This window comes from Delphinus delphis, chromosome 7 (genome assembly GCF_949987515.2).
Source record: "Delphinus delphis chromosome 7, mDelDel1.2, whole genome shotgun sequence".
NCBI classification, from domain to species: domain Eukaryota; kingdom Metazoa; phylum Chordata; class Mammalia; order Artiodactyla; family Delphinidae; genus Delphinus; species Delphinus delphis.
The window spans coordinates 23,645,727-23,666,965 of record NC_082689.1 but is presented as its reverse complement, the minus strand read 5'-3'; the positions used below and the strand labels follow the sequence as shown (position 1 = coordinate 23,666,965).

At 36.9% G+C, this 21,239-nt stretch overlaps 1 protein-coding gene across 1 annotated transcript in view; it reads left to right on the top strand.

Moving 5' to 3' along the window:
- Positions 1–2,266, top strand: part of SPAG16 (sperm associated antigen 16) — a 63,061-nt gene extending 60,795 nt beyond the window's left edge. Inside the window, exon 10 of the mRNA XM_069540818.1 lies at positions 2,248–2,266. Within this exon, the coding sequence (XP_069396919.1) occupies positions 2,248–2,256 (9 nt within the window). The 3' untranslated portion in view covers positions 2,257–2,266. The remainder of the gene's footprint in view (positions 1–2,247) is intronic.
- Positions 2,267–21,239: the final 18,973 nt, after the last annotated feature.

Genomic DNA, 21,239 nt, shown 5'->3' with positions numbered 1-21,239 from the left:
ACAGAAATATTTATAGCTGAATAGTTTATTTCCAGCCATGACATATACTTGATATACTTCTTCCTTCTTTTAGTTCTCATTCAGGGTTTGTGTTTTGCTTAGCCAGTGCTCATTGGAGTTCTTTATGTGGTGAGTGGACCCATATCTTTAATCCTGAAAGGTCTGAGTATTTAGTGGTCCTGCTATCTTGGATTGTTATAGTTTTCCATTGATATTTACTACTTAACGTGGATGTACTAAGGGTGTCCCAGATTTTTTTCTGGGTTCCAGAAGGTCCTCTCCAAATCCATCATTTAGCAGCAACCATGTCAAAAAGTACAAAACAGTCACACAAATCTCTGAATCACTAGATGTCAGACTTAGTTTTAATCTGATGATGCCTTCCCTCTGTGCCACAATAGACGCACCTTTCTCTTTTGAACTAAGCCATTGAATAGCAGAGCCTAAGGTTGCTGGCACAGGAGGCAAACTCTTTGCAGGTTGGTTATGAGATGTAATAATTAGAGGGGCTACATCTGTTGCTGTGAACCCTTGGTTTCTGTGACTGTGTGAAAACAACACTGGTGGCGTTTCTAAACTAACACTGCAGCTGATTTTTTAATAAGCTATTCTGCTATTCCATCAGGGCATCTGTTTCTGCGGGATGGCCTATCATTAATTCTGTGGGTGTTAGCCCATAACCATATTTCTTGTACTGTAAAATGCATACTTTGGTCATAAGCATGAATTGTATTTCATGACAATGTATAAGGGAATTTCTAAGTATTTGGATTGTGGTGCACTCAGAGCAGTGAAAGCAAATATCCCATCTGAAATAGTAGTTGCCATTGTAGACCACGCCTTACTAATTTTACAGTAATCCATAGTCATTTTGTGAGAGCCATCAATTTTCTGCAAAGGCTGAACTGGTAATTAATGAGGATGCGATGGATATCTATCCTCTATATCTTTCCACTACTTTATTGTGGCACACATTTCTGTAATTCCCACAGGACTGTGATTTGCTTTTAGTTTACTCTTTTGGTAGGTTAATTTCTAGGGCTTCTGCTTGATCCTTCCTACCATAGTAGCACTTACTTCATAAAACAGTGAGCCAATGAGGAGATTTTACTAATTGACTAGTATGTCTATTCCAGGTGTACAGTCAGAAACTGAGGAAGTAACCAGGGAACAAGTCCACAAACCCACTGGGTTTACTGCGAAACAGACTGGAGCCAAAATACCATTTATCATGAGGCTATCATAACCTCCTAGTCTGACTATTGGATGGTGTTTTTATGTTTCCAGTAAAGGGAATGCACTCAAAGTTAATATCTAATTATCTCTGAAAGGTCTAAGGTAAAAGAATTGCCCTTGTAAATGGCTACTGTCCCTTCAGGGAAGACTTGGAAGGTGATTTAGAGTCATGTTTTTGTTTCCTAAGTGAACCTTGCATGATATGATGAATACATATTTGTCCAGTGAAAACAGATCAGTAACCCCTCCAAAATGAGAGGTTCAAAATAATGTCTGCCACCAGGTGGCAGGCTGGCTTCGCATGGTGAGGCGCCATAGCAAGGGTTCCACGTTGGCTTCTGCTGTTGGCAAGCTGGACATTTAAAAGCACTGAGTGGTGGCCAATAAATTTTGCTTAGGGAAAGTCCTTGTTACTGAGCCTGTGCATAGTCTTCATACTTGAAGACTTCATAGCTTATCGGGCCAGAGCAGTAGGGGGTCCTCTTTGGCAGAATTATAATCCAGTGACTGTCCATTCGTAGCAGAGATGGCATTATCATGCAAGCCCATCTAGAAACTAGGCTAGATGTTTCTTCTTTCTCTGTTACCTGGTCATTGTGAACTCACAAAGCCATAGGTATAGTAGGACATATGGCATTGAAACGAGAGTGGAAATTTGGGATTTTAAGCTGCCAGCTCATGTAATTTACTTGTACCTTTCTGAAGTGCTCAAGCACAATTTCAATTATAATTATTCCTTTTTAAGATGAACTGGGATTTTTTGCATGTCCAGAATCATGGCTTTGAGGACATACAGCATTCCTAGGTCATGAAAAATAACTCAGGTCATAAGTCCTTAGACTCTACCAGAGCTCAGGAGCATACTGGGATCTGACTCCTTTTAAAGGAGAACTGATAGGAATAGTGATCAACAGAGATGAGCATGCCTTTTCTCTAGAAGTCTAGAGGTCAGTACTGCAGTTCTGCTGGAGCTGTTTATAGTCTTTCTTACAGCATCCTTATTTTCCACAGATAATTTGAGCACCATTGGATCTGCTGGGCTATAAGACCAAAGGGGCAGGTAGGATGTCTTGTATCATACCCTGGACCTGTTGCAAAACTTTTCTTGGTCCAGACATCATTTAAACTATGTTCTTTGTTCAAGATAGAGGATACAATAAGCAGCAGCTTGCCTTTTGTTTAGAAGCATTATCTCAACATGCTCTAGTCAGAATTTTCTTGGTGTTTATTTCTTCTCTGGCACACATGTGTCTTATTAAGACATCTAGGGTACTTGCCACTTCTTGCTCACCAGACCCATTTAGGGTGATTTCATTTATATAGTGGAAAGTATAAGATGAGCAGGATTACTATAATTTGATGGTGAATAGAGAAATTTACATGGCCCTGAGGGAAAGGAGTTACGTTTACTTCTGTCTTTGCCATGTAGAGATAGGGGATTATATGGGAATATAATGGTAACTGCCACATCGACATCCTTTGGCAAATTTCTGCCAGCACTCCCCCCTGCCCTGCCTCAGTTTGCAATATTATTTTTGGTTATATTGATCAGAGAAGGGAGCAGTTTCAGAGCCATTCACTTGGCATTTCCAACTACAGCAACCTTTATTCCATAGGTCAAGAACTAATGATGGAGTTCTGACAGTTACCATGTATGTTCTTGCAAATTACTTATTTGGAGACTAAGGAAATGACAAGCAGGTGGGTTCATGGTTCCTATCTCAGGAGCCAGACCTGAGCCAATACTTTATTACCTGCTCTCCATATTCCTCAATGCTAATGGGGGGCATCATAACACTGTACATTCTTGAGTATCAATACCATGCTAGACCCTATTTCAACAATTTCAAATGTGTGGGGTATTCCTTCTTCTTCTGTGTGTGTAGCTGTCTGAGTAAATTATCATATATACTTGCTTTTGTGTTGTAGGATCCTTCTTCCTAGAGGCCTGGCCAAAAGGCTCAGTGTGTAAAAACTGGCTCGGGTCTGGAAATCAGGCAAGAGATTGTGGCTTTTTATGGGATGGCTGCCTTCAGCATCTTGATAATCAATCCTCAATTTCTTCTTGTTATACAGACTGAGCATTACCCTTGTTGGATTCCTATATTTCCCAAGCATTACCTTTGCTGGCCTGTAAGGATGTTGATTCTATTAATTATCTCCCTAGCTGTCTCTGGATCAGGCTCTCGCATAGCTACTCTGATCTTTTCCATAATTGTGCCCACCTTGCTTTTGATATTTACGTGCTCCCATCGGACCTTTCTTTTCACGGGCTCCTGTCATTCCCATTGGTTTCAGGGACCCTGGTTCTCTAATAACATCTACCATCATCCTAGAGGACAGCCACAACTGAGTTTCTCAGTGATGTTGCTGCCCCCCTCTCCAGCACAATCTTTGATGCTTTCATAGTTGCTATAGCCTCTGGACATCCTGTGGTTATCTCATGGGTTTTTCAGCCTTGAATAGTATGCCCACTGTCACATGCTCATTTATCTGAGTCTTTTGATGCTTTTTTCCACTATTTTTCATGGTAGATTTGGCATTTCTACTTTATTTAGCTAGGCCATCACTTTTTTGAAGCTTTTAGGAGCCCTCCTAGCATCTTACTAACACCAGCGTCTTTCCCAGGGGGCTAAATGCTATGTCAGAGGAGAGTAGTCCCATATTTATAAATTCTCCCTTGTCCAACTTTATGTTCTAGCTCCTTTGCCTCAACAGCCTCAGAATATAGGCCTACATGTACTCTCTTGGCACTCATAGGTACATGTTGGCTAATTCCTACAATTCCTTTGGGAGTAGTTCTTTTTCTGTCTAAACAGAGTCAGTACTTCCCTGGCTAGGTTATATTGTAAATTAAATGGATTTTGGTCAGTTGTCCAGTGATGAGGTGGGGAATATATTGTAAGAGGGGTATGAGCTGTCTTGCAAGGCAGAGGACTGAATTGCTTTTGGTCAAGGGAGGCATGCTAGCCTTTAACAGGGAGGATCAGGCCACTTTTTAGGTTTACAGAATAAAGGGAAATCTGAAGACAAGATTTTCAAGTGCTTTGTCTCAGATTTCTCTGTACCATCTCTATCTACTCTGTATATTTCCTCATGATTTTCTATCAAGCTATGTTCTTGTTGTCAAAATAAAACATTAAAAAAGAAAATATTTCATAAATACTATAGATGACTCAAATTAACTTGAGTTTTATTCTATAACTCTTTTTTGGAACTGAGAATACATTAATTTTCTCCACTAAATCCATGTAATAGAGTTGCTATTCCTAAAATGACTTTTCTAATTCCATAATATATTTTCAATTATAACTTCTTTGCTGATGACTTTCAAACCTACATATTGCCATACTTAGCTTTTATAATAATTTCCATTTTGATATAGTACCATTACCTCAAAATTAACATGACAATTCACAAATCATCATATTTCATAAATAGGCTAATTTCTTCATTTTTAAAATGCCTTTTTTTTTTTTTTTTTTTTTTTTTTTTTGCGGTACGCGGACCTCTCACTGCTGTGGCCTCACCCCTTGCAGAGCACAGGCTCCGGACGCTCAGGCTCAGCGGCCATGGCTCACGGGCCCAGCCGCTCCGCGGCATGTGGGATCTTCCCGGGCCGGGGCACGAACCCGTGTCCCCCGCACTGGCAGGCGGACTCTCAACCACTGCGCCACCAGGGAAGCCCTAAAATGCCTTTTAATAGTGTTTGCATTCTACTAATTCAGTCAGTTGAAAAATATGACATTATCATCTTTGATCCTATCCTTCCAGTGTCTCCCAAGCTCCCATTGATGCCTTTTTCACATTAATTGGTAGCTTCTGCACTTAAAAAAAATAAATTTATTTATTTTATTTATTTGTTTTTGGCTGTACTGAGTCTTTGTTGCTACGTGCGGGCTTTCTCTAGTCGCGGCGAGCGGGGCCTACTCTTCATTGTGGTGCGCGGGCTTCTCATTGCGGTGGTTTCTCTTGTTGTGGAGCACGGGCTCTAGGTGCATGGGCTTCAGTATTTGTGGCTCGTGGGCTCAGTAGTTGTGGCTCGTGGGCTTAGCTGCTCCAAAGCATGTGGGATCTTCCCAGACCAGGGATCAAACCCGTGTCCCCTGCATTGGCAGGTGGATTCTTAACCACTGCGCTACCAGGGAAGCCCAGGTTCTGCATTTTTAAATGGAGGTGGGGGTGGTGAAGGGAGATTTAGGGGTTCAAAATCTGATTGTAAAGGGTCTAACAAACTTATCTGGAAGCTTCATTCGCAGAGCAAATTTACTTAAATTAATGTTTATTTTGGTTGGATTTGGGGGATCTGGTAGAGGTTATAGGGGACTTTCAAAAACCACCTTCAAACCACCTATTGCTCTACTCCTTTTTCCTTTTAATTATGACTCCCACCCTTCTAAAGCTGGTCTCTGTGGACTACCTTAGCTGCTTCCTAGACTGTTCTCCAGTAGTCCATTCCGTGTGGTATTGAATAATTCTTCCTTAAATGTGCCTTTGTAAACTGGATTAATCCTCCTTAGACAATTGTATATATTTACTTCTCAAGCCAGTTAGCTATCTGGCTTCCTGATATTCCATGTTAATTTCTCTGTATTTTTCTATAACATATGAGATTGTACTCTAAAGTAAATTCTTATGGTTTAAACTATCTTTTTTTGAATTAAGGAAACGAATTGTGTTCATAGTGGAAAAGTGGTTTTTCTTCTTTCTTTAAGCCAATCAGTGAGTTACTAAAATAGTCAACGGGTTAGTTTTTGTGAAGATAACTATACTTTATAACGTACTTTCTTTCTATCTGTGAAATATATTTTACTCTAAAAGAAATAAGAATCATTATGCAGTTAATTGAATGTCTTTTGCAATCACATAAGTCACAGTTAAGAGAAAGAAATTACTACTTTAATGAGACTTTGAATGATTATGCAGGTGAAACTTTAAATGTATCAACATATTTATTAAAGAGAAGTGAAATAGAAGAATTCCATATAGATTTGAATAGATTTAAATAGATTTGAGTAGATTTAAAAGGTAATATTAGATGTAGAATGTATTTTTTCATTGTAGAGGGAAAAAAAGAGAATCACATGGAATCCACTGTAGTTCAAATATGTTGCTTTAATTACTTGCTGAAGAGTTAAATTTGGAGCTAGATTACAATTTTTGTATGTTAAAAATCTACCACACACTTTGTGTCCTGACCTGTGTACTCAGTGATGATTCAGGAAAAGTGATAAAACACACACACACACACACACACACACACACACACACACACACACACAAACACAAAACATACCACTGAAAGTATTTCAAGAAATCGGGGAAAATATTAGGAAAGATAAGGGACTGCTAACTGTCCCTTCCATCCTTTTGCTGCCTGATTTATTTCTTAACCTCTTTGGGGTTGGAGTATAGACATGCTCTTTTAAATGAAAAAATCCTATCTAGATTGTTATGCTTCTATCTGAACACAGATTAATATTTTAATACCCCTTATATGTTTTTGTTGGAAACCATGCTTTAAAGTATTGTAAAAATATTATCAAGAAAACATTAATAATTTTTATCCAAATGGGTAAGAACAGAGGACAAGCTGGGAAGGATATATAAACATTGCAATATGTACAACAAAATTTACACAATATTTTATATCTTAAATATTTAAAAATCAAATTTAGAAATAGATACCTGTTACATTTTGGGAAATATTCATGTTTTCTTTATATTTAAATAGAATTTAAGAATCTTATTAAAGGAGCAATTAAAAAGCCTATACTAAAATTTGTAGATTACTTACGCAGCCAAAAGCTGGTTTAGCAACAACTATTCAGAGCTTATTATAAGGAAAACTTTAGCTAAATTTTAGATATTTCCCTAAAAATAGCTTTTAATTACAGTTAATAATTTAAGTTACATTATTTTTTAATCATTTAATTTTGTTTATTAATCAATAAACATGTAATATAAGAATGGCTTTTCAAAACCTAGCTTATACTACCAATATAGTTATTAAAATAACTACTTTCTCATAAGCTATGGATGAGTTTTCATATGCTATTGATTAGTTTTTATACTTGTCCATTTATCCTAACTTCTTTTAGGTCTTAGAAATTGTGCATGTATATATGTGTATCTCTATATATCACATATATGTTTTGTTAAGGGAGAAAATTACTTTTTATCCTTAATTTAATACTTTTATAACTTATTCTTGTATGAGTTAACTATCACAATCCATTTTTTTCCTTCAGCATAGCGTCTGTGTAGCATGTACTTTGTCAGAAACTGTTTTAGAGTTTGAATTATTTGGAAGCCTAGTCTGTATGTGAAACACAGGTCTACCACTTATTACTTGTACAAACCTGGGCAAATTACTTGACTTATATGCTTCCATCTTTATAAATTGGGAAGAATAGTATGTGCATCAACAGGTGTTTGTCATGATTCAATGAAATAACATAAGTAATATATCTAGCACAGTACCTGTTACAGAGTTGATATGAATTAAAGGATAGTGTTCCTGTAGAAAAGGTTATTTACCAGGAGAAGATAAATAATACTTAATTGCTAATACTATTTTATTCTTTTGTGTTAAACATGATATGGGTAACACTGAATAGAAGTCTGTTAACACTTCTAGATTCATTACTTTTTTAACCATTTTTGTCATTTCATTATATAATGGCCTGAATAATTTAGCAATAGCTTTCTTTGATTGTATGTGCTTTCCCTGATTCAGATTTTATCCGCACTGAGATATGGACATTAGTGCATTAAGGTGGCTAATTCTGATCTTCTAATGTTTACATGTTTGCTGTTATATGTGTGAAAGTGCTACTATGCTTATAAAAATTGTACACAACTCTCAACTTCTTTAGGTGCTATTTTATATTTTGATTCACTTAATGAAAACATGGAATCTTATTTAATATCTTTGCCATGATATCTGTTGGTGTTTATATGAAATAGATTATAGTTTAAATATAATGATATGAAAATGTAAAGAGGAGAGAAAGGTCCCTTCAACTCTGGTATGTCAGCGTATGTCATCATGTTGTGTTTTGCCACACTGGCCATGGTAATGGTGCACTTCAAAAGCAATTAAACACACTTACATGCTGATACCTTGCCTTATTAGAGCGAGTTTAGTCGCATTTTGTATTGTATTCTTGAATATTGCTAAGCAGTTATTACTGCTTTTGCCTGAAGTATTGTGATTCTGGCACCAACCAAGGATCTGGTTGACATTTGGCCAATAATTATGAATATTACATTAAAATGTTAAATCATTCTATTTACCAGACATAAAGTTGAAAAAAAGGAAATTAGTTTTGTATTATTTTTAGAGTTTAGAAATATGGAATGCATTAAAAAGTCTAAAACCATGCGCAAATAGGAATTTTAATGCCTATAATTTGATATGTTTTGTTTAATGTTTTTATGTTTTGTTTAATGTTTTAATAATTTTGAATGTTTTTAACAGTTGAAATAATTCATTAAAAATCCCTAAGGAAATACATCAATCAAAATATTTATTCATAATATCGTGCCATGTTAAATGTATAAGGATTAAGTCAACTTGTTTATAATTCTGATCTGAGTAGAAAATCAAATAAATGGAAATACATTATTACACTAAATATATTCTGCTTTACATAAAAAGGAGTAGATGTTAATCAGAATGATAGTAATTAAGAAATACTAATTATTCTCAGGTTTTTAACTCTCCTATTTATTTTGAATTATGCGTAAGCATGAAGGATTTAGAAAATACAATAATGAGATTGCAATGAAAAAAATGCTTAGGTTTTTACATTTTCAAAACTTCAGTCAATATCAATATCTACAGTTTAAAATATAAATGTGTTCAAGTAATATTTCCTTAATCTAATATACTGTATTTGACTATAATATATAAATTATATGTTATATGTATTTACATATATATATATATAAATAACATAAATGCAAGTTATAGACTATGTATCTAGTCTTATACAACTTGCTTTTTCTTTTTGGTGTTTTATTTCTAAGATTCTTCCACATTCTTATATGAGGCTTGTAATTCATTTCACACTATTTACTTTTCTCTTCTGTTATTAATGGATGTTCAAGTTGTTTTCAAAATCCTGGTCCAATAAACATGCTGCCATGAATATTCTTGTACACACCTCCAGGTGCACATATGCAAAGTTTTCTGTAGGATATTAATCTAGGAGTAGAATTGTTGGAGAGATGAGGATTTAACTAGATGATGTCATATTCTTCTTGAAATTAGTTGGACATGTCTACAAACCCATACATAGAATTCCTCTTACTCTATGTCCTTTCCAACACTTGGTATTACCAGGGTTCTTTATTTTTGCCAATCTAATAAGTAAAACATGTTACCACATGGGGTCTTAATTTTCATTTTTCTGATTAATAATTAAATTTAACAGGTTCCCTTTTGTTTACAGACATTTCATATGTTAGATGCTTTGAAATGTCAGTTCATATCTTTTGCCCATTTTTTATTAGGTTCTTGATCTCTGAAGAATATTTGCAGTGTATTTTAGGTATTGATTCCTAGGTCCATTGCATGATTGTAGAAATCTTGTCACAGATGGTGACTTATATTTTCTATTTCTTTATAGTGTCTTTAATGAATAAAAGTTCTTCATTTTTTTATGTTTTACACCTTAAATATATATGATTTTTATTTTTAAAAAAGTAACCCAGCTAAAAGTTCTTCATTTTAATGTAGGTAAATTTATCAATACTTTCTTTTATGGTAACACTTATTGTCATTTGCGTAAGAGATCCTTTCCTACGCCAAAATCAGAATGCTTTGCTTGAATATTTTCTTTTAGTAATTTTGTTTATTATATTTCCTTTTACCAAATAATTTGTGGGTAATTCCTAAAAATATAGGTATTCTCTTACATACACACAATATGATATTTATTTTTTTATCTTATTTTTAAACATCTTTATTGGAGTATAATGGCATTAAATGGTGTGTTAGTTTATGCTGTATAACGAAGTGTATCAACTATACATATATCCCCATATCTCTTCCCTCTCTCCCTATCCTACCCCTCTAGGTGGACACAAAGCACCTAGCTGATCTCCCTGTGCTATGTGGCTGATTCCCACTAGCTATCTATTTTACATTTGGTAGTGTATATATGTCCATGCCACTCTCTCATTTCGTCCCAGCTTACCCTACCCTCTCCCCATGTCCTCAAGTCCATTCTCTATGTCTGCATCTTTATTCCTGTCCTGCCCCTACGTTCTTCAGAACCACTTTTTCTTTTCTTTTGGATTCCATATATATGTGTTAGCTTACGGTATTTGTTTTTCTCTTTCTGACTTACTTCCCTCTATATGACAGACTCTAGGTCCATCCACCTCATTACAAATAACTCAATTTTGTTTCTTTTATTGGCTGAGTAATATTCCATTGTATATATGTGCCACATCTTCTTTATCCATTCATCTCTTGATGGACACTTAGGTTGCTTCCATGTCCTGGCTATTGTAAATAGAGCTGCAATGAACATTGTGGTACATGAATCTTTGAATTATGGTTTTCTCAGGGTACATGCCCAGTGGTGGGATTGCTGGGTCGTATGGTAGTACTATTTTTATTTTTTTAAGGACCCTCCATACTGTTCTCCATAGTGGCTGTATTAATTTACATTCCCACCAACAGTGCAAGAGGGTTCCCTTTTCTCCATACCCTCTCCAGCATTTATGGTTTGTAGATTTTTTTGATGATGGCCATTCTGACTGGTATGAGGTGATACCTCATTGAAGTTTTGATTTACATCATTCTCTAATGATTACTGATGTTGAGCATCCTTTCACGTGTTTGTTGGCAATCTGTATAACTTCTTTGGAGAAATGTCTATTTGGGTCTTCTGCCCATTTTTCGATTGGGTTGTTTGTTTTTTGATACTGAGCTGCATGAGCTGCTTGTAAATTTTGGAGATTAATCCTTTGTCAGCTGCTTCATTTGCAAATATTTTCTCCCAGTCTGAGGGTTGTCTTTTGGTCTTGTTTATGGTTTCCTTTGCTGTGCAAAAGCTTTGAAGTTTCATTAGGTCCCATTTGTTTATTTTTGTTTTTATTTCCATTTCTCTAGGAGGTGGGTCAAAAAGGATATTGCGGTGATTTATGTCATAGAGCATTCTGCCTGTGTTGTCCTCTAAGAGTTTTATAGTGTCTGGCCTTACATTTAGATCTTTAATCCATTTTGAGTTTATTTTTGTGTATGGTGTTAGGGAGTGTTCTAACTTCATTCTTTACATGTAGCTGTCAGGTTTTCCCAGCACCACTTATTGAAGAGGCTGTCTCCTTCAGTTTGTTAATATGGTGTATCACATTGATTGATTTGCGTATATTGAAGAATCCTTGCATTCCTGGAATAAACCCCACTTGATCATGGTGTATGATCCTTTTAATGTGCTTTTGGATTCTGTTTGCTAGTATTTTGTTGAGGATATTTGAATCTGTGTTCATCAGTGAAATTGGCCTGTAGTTTTCTATTTTTGTGACATTTTTGTCTGGTTTTGGTATCAGGATGATGGTGGCCTCGTAGAATGAGTTTAGGAGTGTTCCTCCCTTGGCCATATTTTGGAAGAGTTTGAGAAGGATAGGTGATAGCTCTTCTCTAAATGTTTGATAGAATTCAGTTGTGAAGCCATCTGGTCCTGGGCTTTTGTTTGTTGGATAATTTTTACTCACAATTTCATTTTCAGTGCTTGTGATTGAACTGTTTATATTTTGTATTTCGTCCTGGTTCAGTCTTGGAAGTTGAGCTTTTCTAAGAATTTGTCCATTTCTTCCAGGCTGTTCATTTTATTGGCATAGATTTGCTTGTAGTAATGTCTCATTATCCTTTGTATTTCTGCAGTGTCAGTGGTTACTTCTCCTTTTTCATTTCAAATTCTACAGATTTGGGTCTTCTCCCTTTTTTTCTTGATGAGTCTGGCTAATAGTTTATCATTATTTTTTATCTTCTCAAAGAACCAGCTTTTAGTTTTATTGATCTTTGCTATCGTTTCCTTCATTTCTTTTTCATTTATTTCTGATGTGATCTTTATGATTTCTTTCCTTCTGCTAACTTTGGAGTTTTTTGGTTCTTCTTTCTCTAATTGCTTTAGATGTAAGTTTAGGTTGTTTATTTCAGGTGTTTCTTGTTTTTTGAGGTAGGATTGTATTGCTATAAACTTCCCTCTTAGAACTGCTTTTGCTGCATCCCATAGGTTTTGGGTTGTCATATTTTCATTGTCATTTGTTTCTAGGTATTTTTTGATTTCCTCTTTGATTTCTTCAGTGATCTCTTGGTTATTAAGTAGTGTCTTGTTTAGCCTCCATGTGTTTGTATTTTTTACAGATTTTTTCCTGTAATTGATAATCTAGTCTCATAGCGTTGTGGTCAGAAAAGATACTTGATAGAATTTCAATTTTCTTAAATTTACTAAAGCTTGATTTGTGATCCAAGATATGATCTATCCTGGAGAATGTTACATGAGCTCTTGAGAAGAAAGTATATTCTGTTGTTTTTGGATGGAATGTCCTATAAATATCAATTAAGTCCATCTTGTTTAATGTATCATTTAAAGCTTGTGTTTCTTTATTTATTTTCATTTTGGATGAGCTGTCCCTTGATGAAAGTGGGGTGTTAAAGTCCCCTACTATGATTGTGTTACTGTCGATTTCCCCTTTCATGGCTGTTAGCTTTTGCCTTGAGGTGCTCTTATGTGGGGTACATAAATATTTACAATTGTTATATCTTCTTCTTGGATTGTTCCCTTGATCATTACGTAGTGTCCTTCTTTGTCTCTTCTAATAGTCTTTATTTTAAAGTCTACTTTGTCTGATATGAGAATTGCTACTCCAGCTTTTTTTGATTTCCATTTGCATGGAATATCTTTTTCCATCCCCTCACTTTCAGTCTGTATGTGTCCCTAGGTCTGAAGTGGGTCTCTTGTAGACAGCATATATGTGGGTCTTATTTTTGTATCCGTTCAGCCAGTCCATGTCCTTTGGTTGGAGCATTTAATCCACTTGTATTTAAGGTAGCTATTGATATGTATGTTCTTATTACCATTTTCTTAATTGTTTTGGGTTTGTTATTGTAGGTCTTTTCCTTCTCTTTTGTTTGCTGCCTAGAGAAGTTCCTTTAGCATTTGTTGTAAAGCTGGTTTGGTGGTGCTGAACTCTCTTACCTTTTGCTTGTCTGTAAAGGTTTTAATTTCTCCATCAAATCTCAATGAGATCCTTGCTGGGTAATCTTGGTTGTAGGTTTTTCCCTTTCATCACTTATAATATGTCCTGCCACTCCCTCCTGGCTTGCAGAGTTTCTGCTGAAAGATCAGCTATTTACTGTATGGGGATTCCCTTGTATGTTATTTCTTGTTTTTCCCTTGCTGCTTTTAATATTTTGTCTTTAATTTTTGAAAGTTTAATTAATATGTGTCTTGGCATGTTTCTCCTTGGATTTATCCTGTATGGGACTCTCTGTGCTTCCTGGAGTTCATTGACTATTTCCTTTTCCGTATTAGGGAAGTTTTCAGCTATAATCTCCTCAAATGTTTTCTCAGTCCCTTTCATTTTCTCTTCTTCTGAGACCCCTATAGTCTGAATTTTGGTGCATTTAATATTGTCCTAGAGGTCTCTGAGACTGTCCTCAGTTCTTTTCATTCTTTTTTCTTCATTCTGCTCTGCAGTAGTTATTCCCAGTATTTTATCTTTTAGGTCACTTGTCCGTTTTTCTGCCTCATTTAGTCTGCTATTGATTCTGTCTAGAGAAGTTTTAATTGCATTTATTGTGTTGTTCATCATTGTTTGTTTGCTCTTTAGTTCTTCTAGCTTCTTGTGAAACGTTTTTTGTATTTTCTCCATTCTGTTCCCAAGAATTTGGATCACCTTTACTACCATTACTCTGAATTCTTTTTCAGGTAGACTTCTTATTTCCCTTTAATTTGTTTGGTCTGGTGGGTTTTTACATTGTTTCTTCATCTGCTGTGTGTGTTTCTGTGTCTTCTCATTTTGCTTTTCTTACTCTGTTCGGGATCTCCTTTTTGCAGGCTGCAGTTTCGTAGTTCCTGTTGTTTTTGATGTGTGCCCCCCTTGGCTAAGGTTGGTTGCTGGGTTGGGTAGGCTTCCTGGTGGAGGGGACTGGTGCCTCTGTTCTGGTGGTTGAGGTTGTATCTTGTCTTTCCGGTGTGCAGGACCACATCCGGTGGTGTATTTTGGGGTGTCTGTGACCTTATTATGATTTTAGACAGCCTCTCTGCTAATGGGTGGGGCTGTGTTCCTGTCTTGCTAGTTGTTTTGCATAGGGTATCCAGCAGTGTAGCTTTCTGGTTGCTGAGTGGAGCTGGGTCTTAGCATTGAGATAGAGATCTCTGGGAGAACTTTTGACATTTGATATTACGTGGAGCTGGGAGGTCTCTGGTGGACCAATATCCTGAACTCGGCTCTCCCACCTCAGAGGCACAGGCCTGACACCTGGCTGGGGCACCAAGACCCTGTCAACCACACGGCTCAGAAGAAAAGGGAGAAAAAAACACAAAGAAAGAGTGAAAAAATAAAATAAAGTTATTAAAATAAGAAATAAAAAAATTATTGAAAATAAAAAAAAATTTTAAAGTAATAAAAAATAAAAAAGAAAGAAAGAAGAGAGCAACCAAACCAAAAAAGAAATCCACCAATGATAACAAGCACTAAAAACTATACAAAATGAAAAAAAAAACAGACAGGCGGAACCCTAGGACAAATGGTAAAAGTGAAGCTATACAGACAAAATCACACAAAGAAGCATACACATACATGGGCACAAAAAGAGAAAAAGGAAAAAATATGTATTATAAAAAGAAAAGAAAAAAGCAACCCAATCAATAAACAAATCTACCAGTGGTAATAAGCTGTATATACTAAACAAAAAAAAAACTTAAAACCAAAACCAAATTAGACGCATAAAGCAAACCCCAAGTCTACAGTTCCTACCAGAATCCACCGCCTCAATTTTGGAATGATTTGTTGTCTATTCAGGTATTCCAGAGATGCAGGGTATATCAAGTTGATTGTGGAGATTTAATCCGCTGTTCCTGACGCTGCTGGGAGATATTTCCCTTTCTCTTTGTTCGCACAGCTCCTTGGGTTTAGCTTTGGATTTGGCCCTGCTTCTGCGTGTAGGTCACCGGAGGGCTCTGTTCCCCACCCAGACAGGACGGGGTTAAAGTAGCAGCTGATTAGAGGACTCTGGCTCACTCATGTCGGGGGGAGGGAGGAATATGAAATGCAGGACGAGCCTGAGGCGGCAGGGGCAGGCATGACATTGCACCAGCCTGAGGTGTGCCGTGGTGTTCTCCCGGGGAAGTTGTCCTTGGATCATGGGACCCTGGCAGTGGCTGGCTGCAGAGGCTCCCGGTAGGGGAGGTGTGGATAGTGACCTGTGCTCGCACACAGGATTCTTGGTGGCTGCAGCAGCAGCCTTAGCATCTCATGCCATTCTCTGGTGTCTGTGCTTGTAGCCGTGGCTCATGCCCATCTCTGGAGCTCGTTTAGGCTGTGTTCTGAATCCCCTCTCCTCGCTCACCCCGAAACAATGGTCTCTGCCTCTTAGGCAGTTCCAGAGTTTTTCCCAGACTCCCTCCCAGCTAGCTGTGGCGCGCTAGCCCCCTTCAGGCTGTGTTCACACAGCCAACCCTAGTCTTCTCCCCGGGCTCTCACCTCTGAAGCCCCAGCCTCAGCTCCCAGCCCCCAACCGCCCTGGCAGGTGCGCAGACCAGCCTCTCAGGCTGGTGAGTGCTGGTCGGCACTGATCCACTGTACAGGAATCTCTCCGCTTTGCCCTCCACACCCCTGTTGCTGTGCTCTCGTCCGTGGCTATGAAACTTCCCCCCTTCCCCCATCTCCGCCAATGAAGGGGCTTCCTCGTGTGGTGAAAGGTTTCCTCCTTCACAGCTCCCTCCCAGAGGTGCAGGTCCTGTCCCTATTCTTTTGTGTCTGTGTTTTCTTTTTTCTTTTCCCCTACCCAGGTACTTGGGAGTTTCTCACCTTTTGGGAAGTCTGAGGTCTTCTGCCAGCATTCAGTAGGTGTTCTGTAGGAGTTGTTCCACATGTAGGTGTATTTTTGATGTATTTGTGGGGAGGAAGGTGATCTCCACCTCTTACTCCTTTGCCATCTTGAAGGTCCCTCTCCTGATATTTAAATCAAGCAATTAACATTGATACAGTACTATTTAATCTATAGAAATTATTTAAAGTTTTCTGTGTTCTACTAATGTCTTTAATTTTTTGAAACCAACCTTTTTATTTTGAGATAGTTGTAGATTCACATGCAGTTGTAAATAATAATTCAGCGAGATCTTGTATATTCTCTATCTACTTTCCTTCAGTTGTAACATCTTGCAAAACTAAAGTACAATATCACAATCCCCAATTGACCTTGATCCAATCAAGGTGTAGAAGAGTTCCATCACTGCAAGCATCCCTAGTGTTGCTCTTTTATAGTCATGTCCACTTTTCTCTCTCTATTCCACTCCCTCTAATCCCTAACCATAGAAACCACTAATTTCTTTTCCAGCTGTATAATATTGTCATTTCAAGATTGTTATTTAAGTGGAATCATACAGTATTTAACTTTGGAGTTGACTTTTGTACTCAGCATCATTCCCTTAAGATTCATCCAAGCTGTTGCATGGGTCAATAGTTATTTTTCTTCCTAAGTAGTTGTTAATCCTTTTTTAAATATTTGGTAGAATTCTCCAAAGACCATCTGGGCCAGAAGATTTCTTTTTTGGGGGCTTTTAAATTACAAATTTAATCTTTTTAAGGATTATAGGGCTATTCAGATTATTTCATCTTAATTGAGTTTTGGTTGTGTTTTTTGAACTTGTTAAGTTTATGAGTATACAGTTGTTCATAACATTCCATTGTTATACTTTTAATAACTGTATGATCTATGGTGAGTTCCTCTATTCCAGTGTTTTGGACATTTGTTATTTGTATCTTTTGCCTTTTTATTTTTGTCAGTCTTGCTAGGTAGAATTTTATCAATTTTACTGACTTTTTAAAAAAAATGAACTACCTTTTTGTTTTGTGATTTTCTGAATTGTTTTCTTATTTTCAATGTCATTGATTTCTGCTTTTATCTGTATTATTTCTTTTATTCTTCCTCCAGCTTTGAGTTTCTTGTGCTCCTTTTTGAGTTATAAACTTAAATTATTAATTTGAGACATTTCTTCTTTTGTAATATAAGCATATAGTGCTATAAATAGCCCTCTCAACACTGCTTTAGCTGCATACCCCGTATCTTGATATATTATACTTTCATTTTCATTCAGTTCTATGTATTTTTATTTTTATTTTCTTTGAGACTTGCTCTTTGACCTTTGGATTATTTACAAGTGTGGTGTTTAATTTCCATGTGTTTTAGAGATTTTCCTGTTTTCTTTGTGGTACTGATTTCTAGTTTGATTTGATTATGGTAAGAGAATACATTACCTTTTGTTTCCAGGTTAGGGGTCAGACATGAGTCACCTTCTGTTCAGTAGGGAATGGTAAAATGTCCTACCACTATGCTCTTCCTTTCATCCTGGTATCTTGAACTATTAGTTTACATTCCTATTTCCCCCTTTCACAGTTCTGCTTTTATTGTGCCTTGCGTTATTTCCATGGTTTCTAGTTGTTCTTAGGGAAGAGGATGGGGAGAGTTAAGTCTACTCCATCTAGTCTCAATTGGATGTCTCATCATAAAAGTTTGCTTTCCAGTTGCAATATTGAAATTACCTTGAAATTGAAATTTTTATGTGGAGTGTAGTAGGAATCCAGTTTCACTTGGTTTCGCTCAGATAATTGCCTATTTCAGCACAATTTGTTATATGGTTCTTCTTTTTCCCAATGGTCTGCAAGTACCAGCTCTGTCATTTAACTGGTTTCTGTGTATACACTGGTTTGCTTTTGGACTTTCTTTTATGTTCCATTGGTGAATTTGTTTACTTCCTTGTCAGAACCATATTTTTTAAAATAAATTTGACATGTAACATTGTATAAGTTTAAGGTAGACAAAGTGTTACTTGTGTTACTTTGATACATTTATATATTATAAGCTGATTGTCAGTATAACGATATTTATCACATTACATTATTATAGTACAATATTATTGTCTATATTCATTATACTGTACATTAGATCTCTATGGCTATTTATTATTCATTACAAGTTTGTATTCTCAACACCATTACTTTCACTCCACCCTCCATCCCCTGGTAACCACCAGTTTACTCCCTTTTTCAAAAAAGTTTTAACTTGTTTAGATCCCACCTATAAGTGATATCATACAATACACTGTACTTTTAAATTATTATAGTTTTTAATAAGTTTGGATATATCTTAGGGCGATTGCCTCAACCTTATTCTTGTTCTTCAGAAGCGTATTCCTATTCTGTAGTTCTCCATAAATTTGAGACTTTTATTAGCATAGCTTTGGTTTTATAGATTGATGTAGAGATAACTGACATAATTATGATATTGAGTGTTTCAAAGCATGAATGGACATGGTTTATCTCCCCATATATTTGGTTTTTAAAAAAGTGTCTTTCAAAACATTTTTATACTTTTTTCCATACAGATCTTATACATGTTTTTGTTAAATATAAGTACCTAATAATTTTTGCTATTGTAAATGATATTTACAAGTAGTTAAAATAAATAACTTTTTCCTTCACTGGCCTTGAGGCCTCCAACAGAAATCAAGAGGGCGCCTGTGAGCTCAGTGCAAGATCAGCCCTCTGCCCAACTCCATGCCTCCATCATCAGGAGTGGAGAGGGAACTCTCAAACTTGGAATAAGATCACACCTCTTCAGGACATCTTTGGCAGGAGACAACAGAGTGCCCAAGCACTCAGAGTAAGACCACCTGTCTACAGGACATCATACCTCTGTCAGCAGGAGCCAAAGGGGAGATTCTGAGCAACACCTGTTTCTGGCCTCTTCTCCCCCAGACCTCTTTCTTCAACACCCATACCCTTTATCCTGTACTTTTTAGTCTTCATAAGGAGCCTAGGGCTCCCAGTTCATCATATATTCCAGAGCTCTAATCCTCCCTAAGGCTCCTTATGTCACTTTTTCTGACCCAATCTCTTCTTCTCCTTTCCTGACTCTCAAATCTTTTTCTGTGTACCCTCTGGAACTTAAGATCATTGACTAGCAAAATCCTCTATATTTTTAACTTGTACTGTGAATGTTCCCTTCACCTTCTGTGCTAATGGAAATTTAGCTTTTCTCTGCTTATAGTTTCTCCTGCAGCCAGGCAGGTTCTCTTCGGGGAAAAAAAGCCTTGATTTGTAGTATCTTTCAGGTTCTGTGCTATAAATACTCATGCCATAGCCGTTCAGGCTACCATCTTTTTTCATCAAATGTGGAGTTGAGAAGTGACATCCATAACCAGCTCTCCTGAGATACCTCCGGTCTGCCTTGACCTGTAGCAGTCTCAAGGGTGATTTCTCTCTACTCCCCGCTCAACCATAGCATTGGATCTGTAGGTGAGATAAATGTCCCCTTTGCTTCTCGTTGCTGTTTTCAGTCCCTTCTTCTGCCCTCATTCATGAATACACCTTGCCTTGAATCTCATATCATCATGTTATCCTACTCAATAATAACTCTTTATTACAGGTACTTCTCAGATCATTTTTTTTGTAAAATAAAAAAAAATTAATCACTGTGACATTGTCACTTTTGTAAAAAGATTACTGCCATAATTTTATTTAGATATTCACATGGATGATCCTCTGACACTCTGGACTTTCAGTTCCTCGATAGCCTCTTCTTTAAGTGATCCTGTTCTCCATCCATTCTCAGCCACTCACTTTTGGTCATTCCTCAGGCCTTGCTATTACCAATAACTGCCATACATTTTCATTTTCTTTGCTGTTTGCTCCTTATCTCCCCAACCTCTCTGTATGTTGAGGTTTTCCAGGGATCAATTCTGGGGCCTCTTCTCTTTGGTGTCATCACTCCCTAGGTGATCTCATCCAGTCTCGTGGCTTTAAATTACCTATATGTTAGTGACTCATTAAGTTTTATCTTCAACTGAGCTCTCTTTCCTGTCTTCTAATTTTATGTATCCAACTCAGCTGCATACTTGTCCTCCACAGTTAGATATCGAGTCCGCATTAAAGCTCTATCTCCTGCAGTTTTCTCCATCTTAATTAATGGAAGCTCTGTCCTTCCACTTCCTTAGCCAAAAACCTCTGGAGTTATCCTTGAGTCATTTCTCTCTTAGACATTTCGCATCAGATATGAAAAGAAATTATTTCGGTTCTATCTTTGAAACATATCCACACTTCCATCTTTTCTTACCACCAGCAGTGTTGCTCTGTTTTTCTTCCCCATTGTCTCTAGCATGGATTACTGCAATAGCTTCCTAACTGATCTTTCTGTTTTTTGATTTCCTTTGCTTCAGTCTTCTTTGAAAACAGCAGCCAGAGTGATCCTCTTAAAACATAAATCTATCCATAACATTTCTCGGTTGAAAACTTTCTAGTGGCTTCCTATCTTTTTCAGCTATAGGAAAGTCATTATAGCCTCTGAGGCCCTACACAATCTGACCCCTTTGTAACCTCTCTGACCTCATCTACAGCTACTGGCCCATCTTTTACTCAATTGCAGCCACACTAGCCTCCTTCCTATTTGTAGAACACTCTAGTCAGGCCCTGCCTCCAGGCTTTTGCACTTGAGGTTTCTTCTGCCTGAGCTGTCTTCCTTCAGATATTTGAAAGGCTCATCCCTTCACTTCCTTTAAAGTTTTAGTTAAATGTCTCCTTTTAGAGAGACCTTCTATAGCTGCCCAATCTAAATTTTAATGCTGCCCCTCATTCCCTTTTCCTTCCTGGATCTCTTTCCTGCTTTTGTTTTGTTTTTTCTCCTTACACATCTTACATATCTTTCTCTTGCATTCTGTGTTGTACTTTTTAACTTGTTTATTGCATCTCTTCCCCACTAG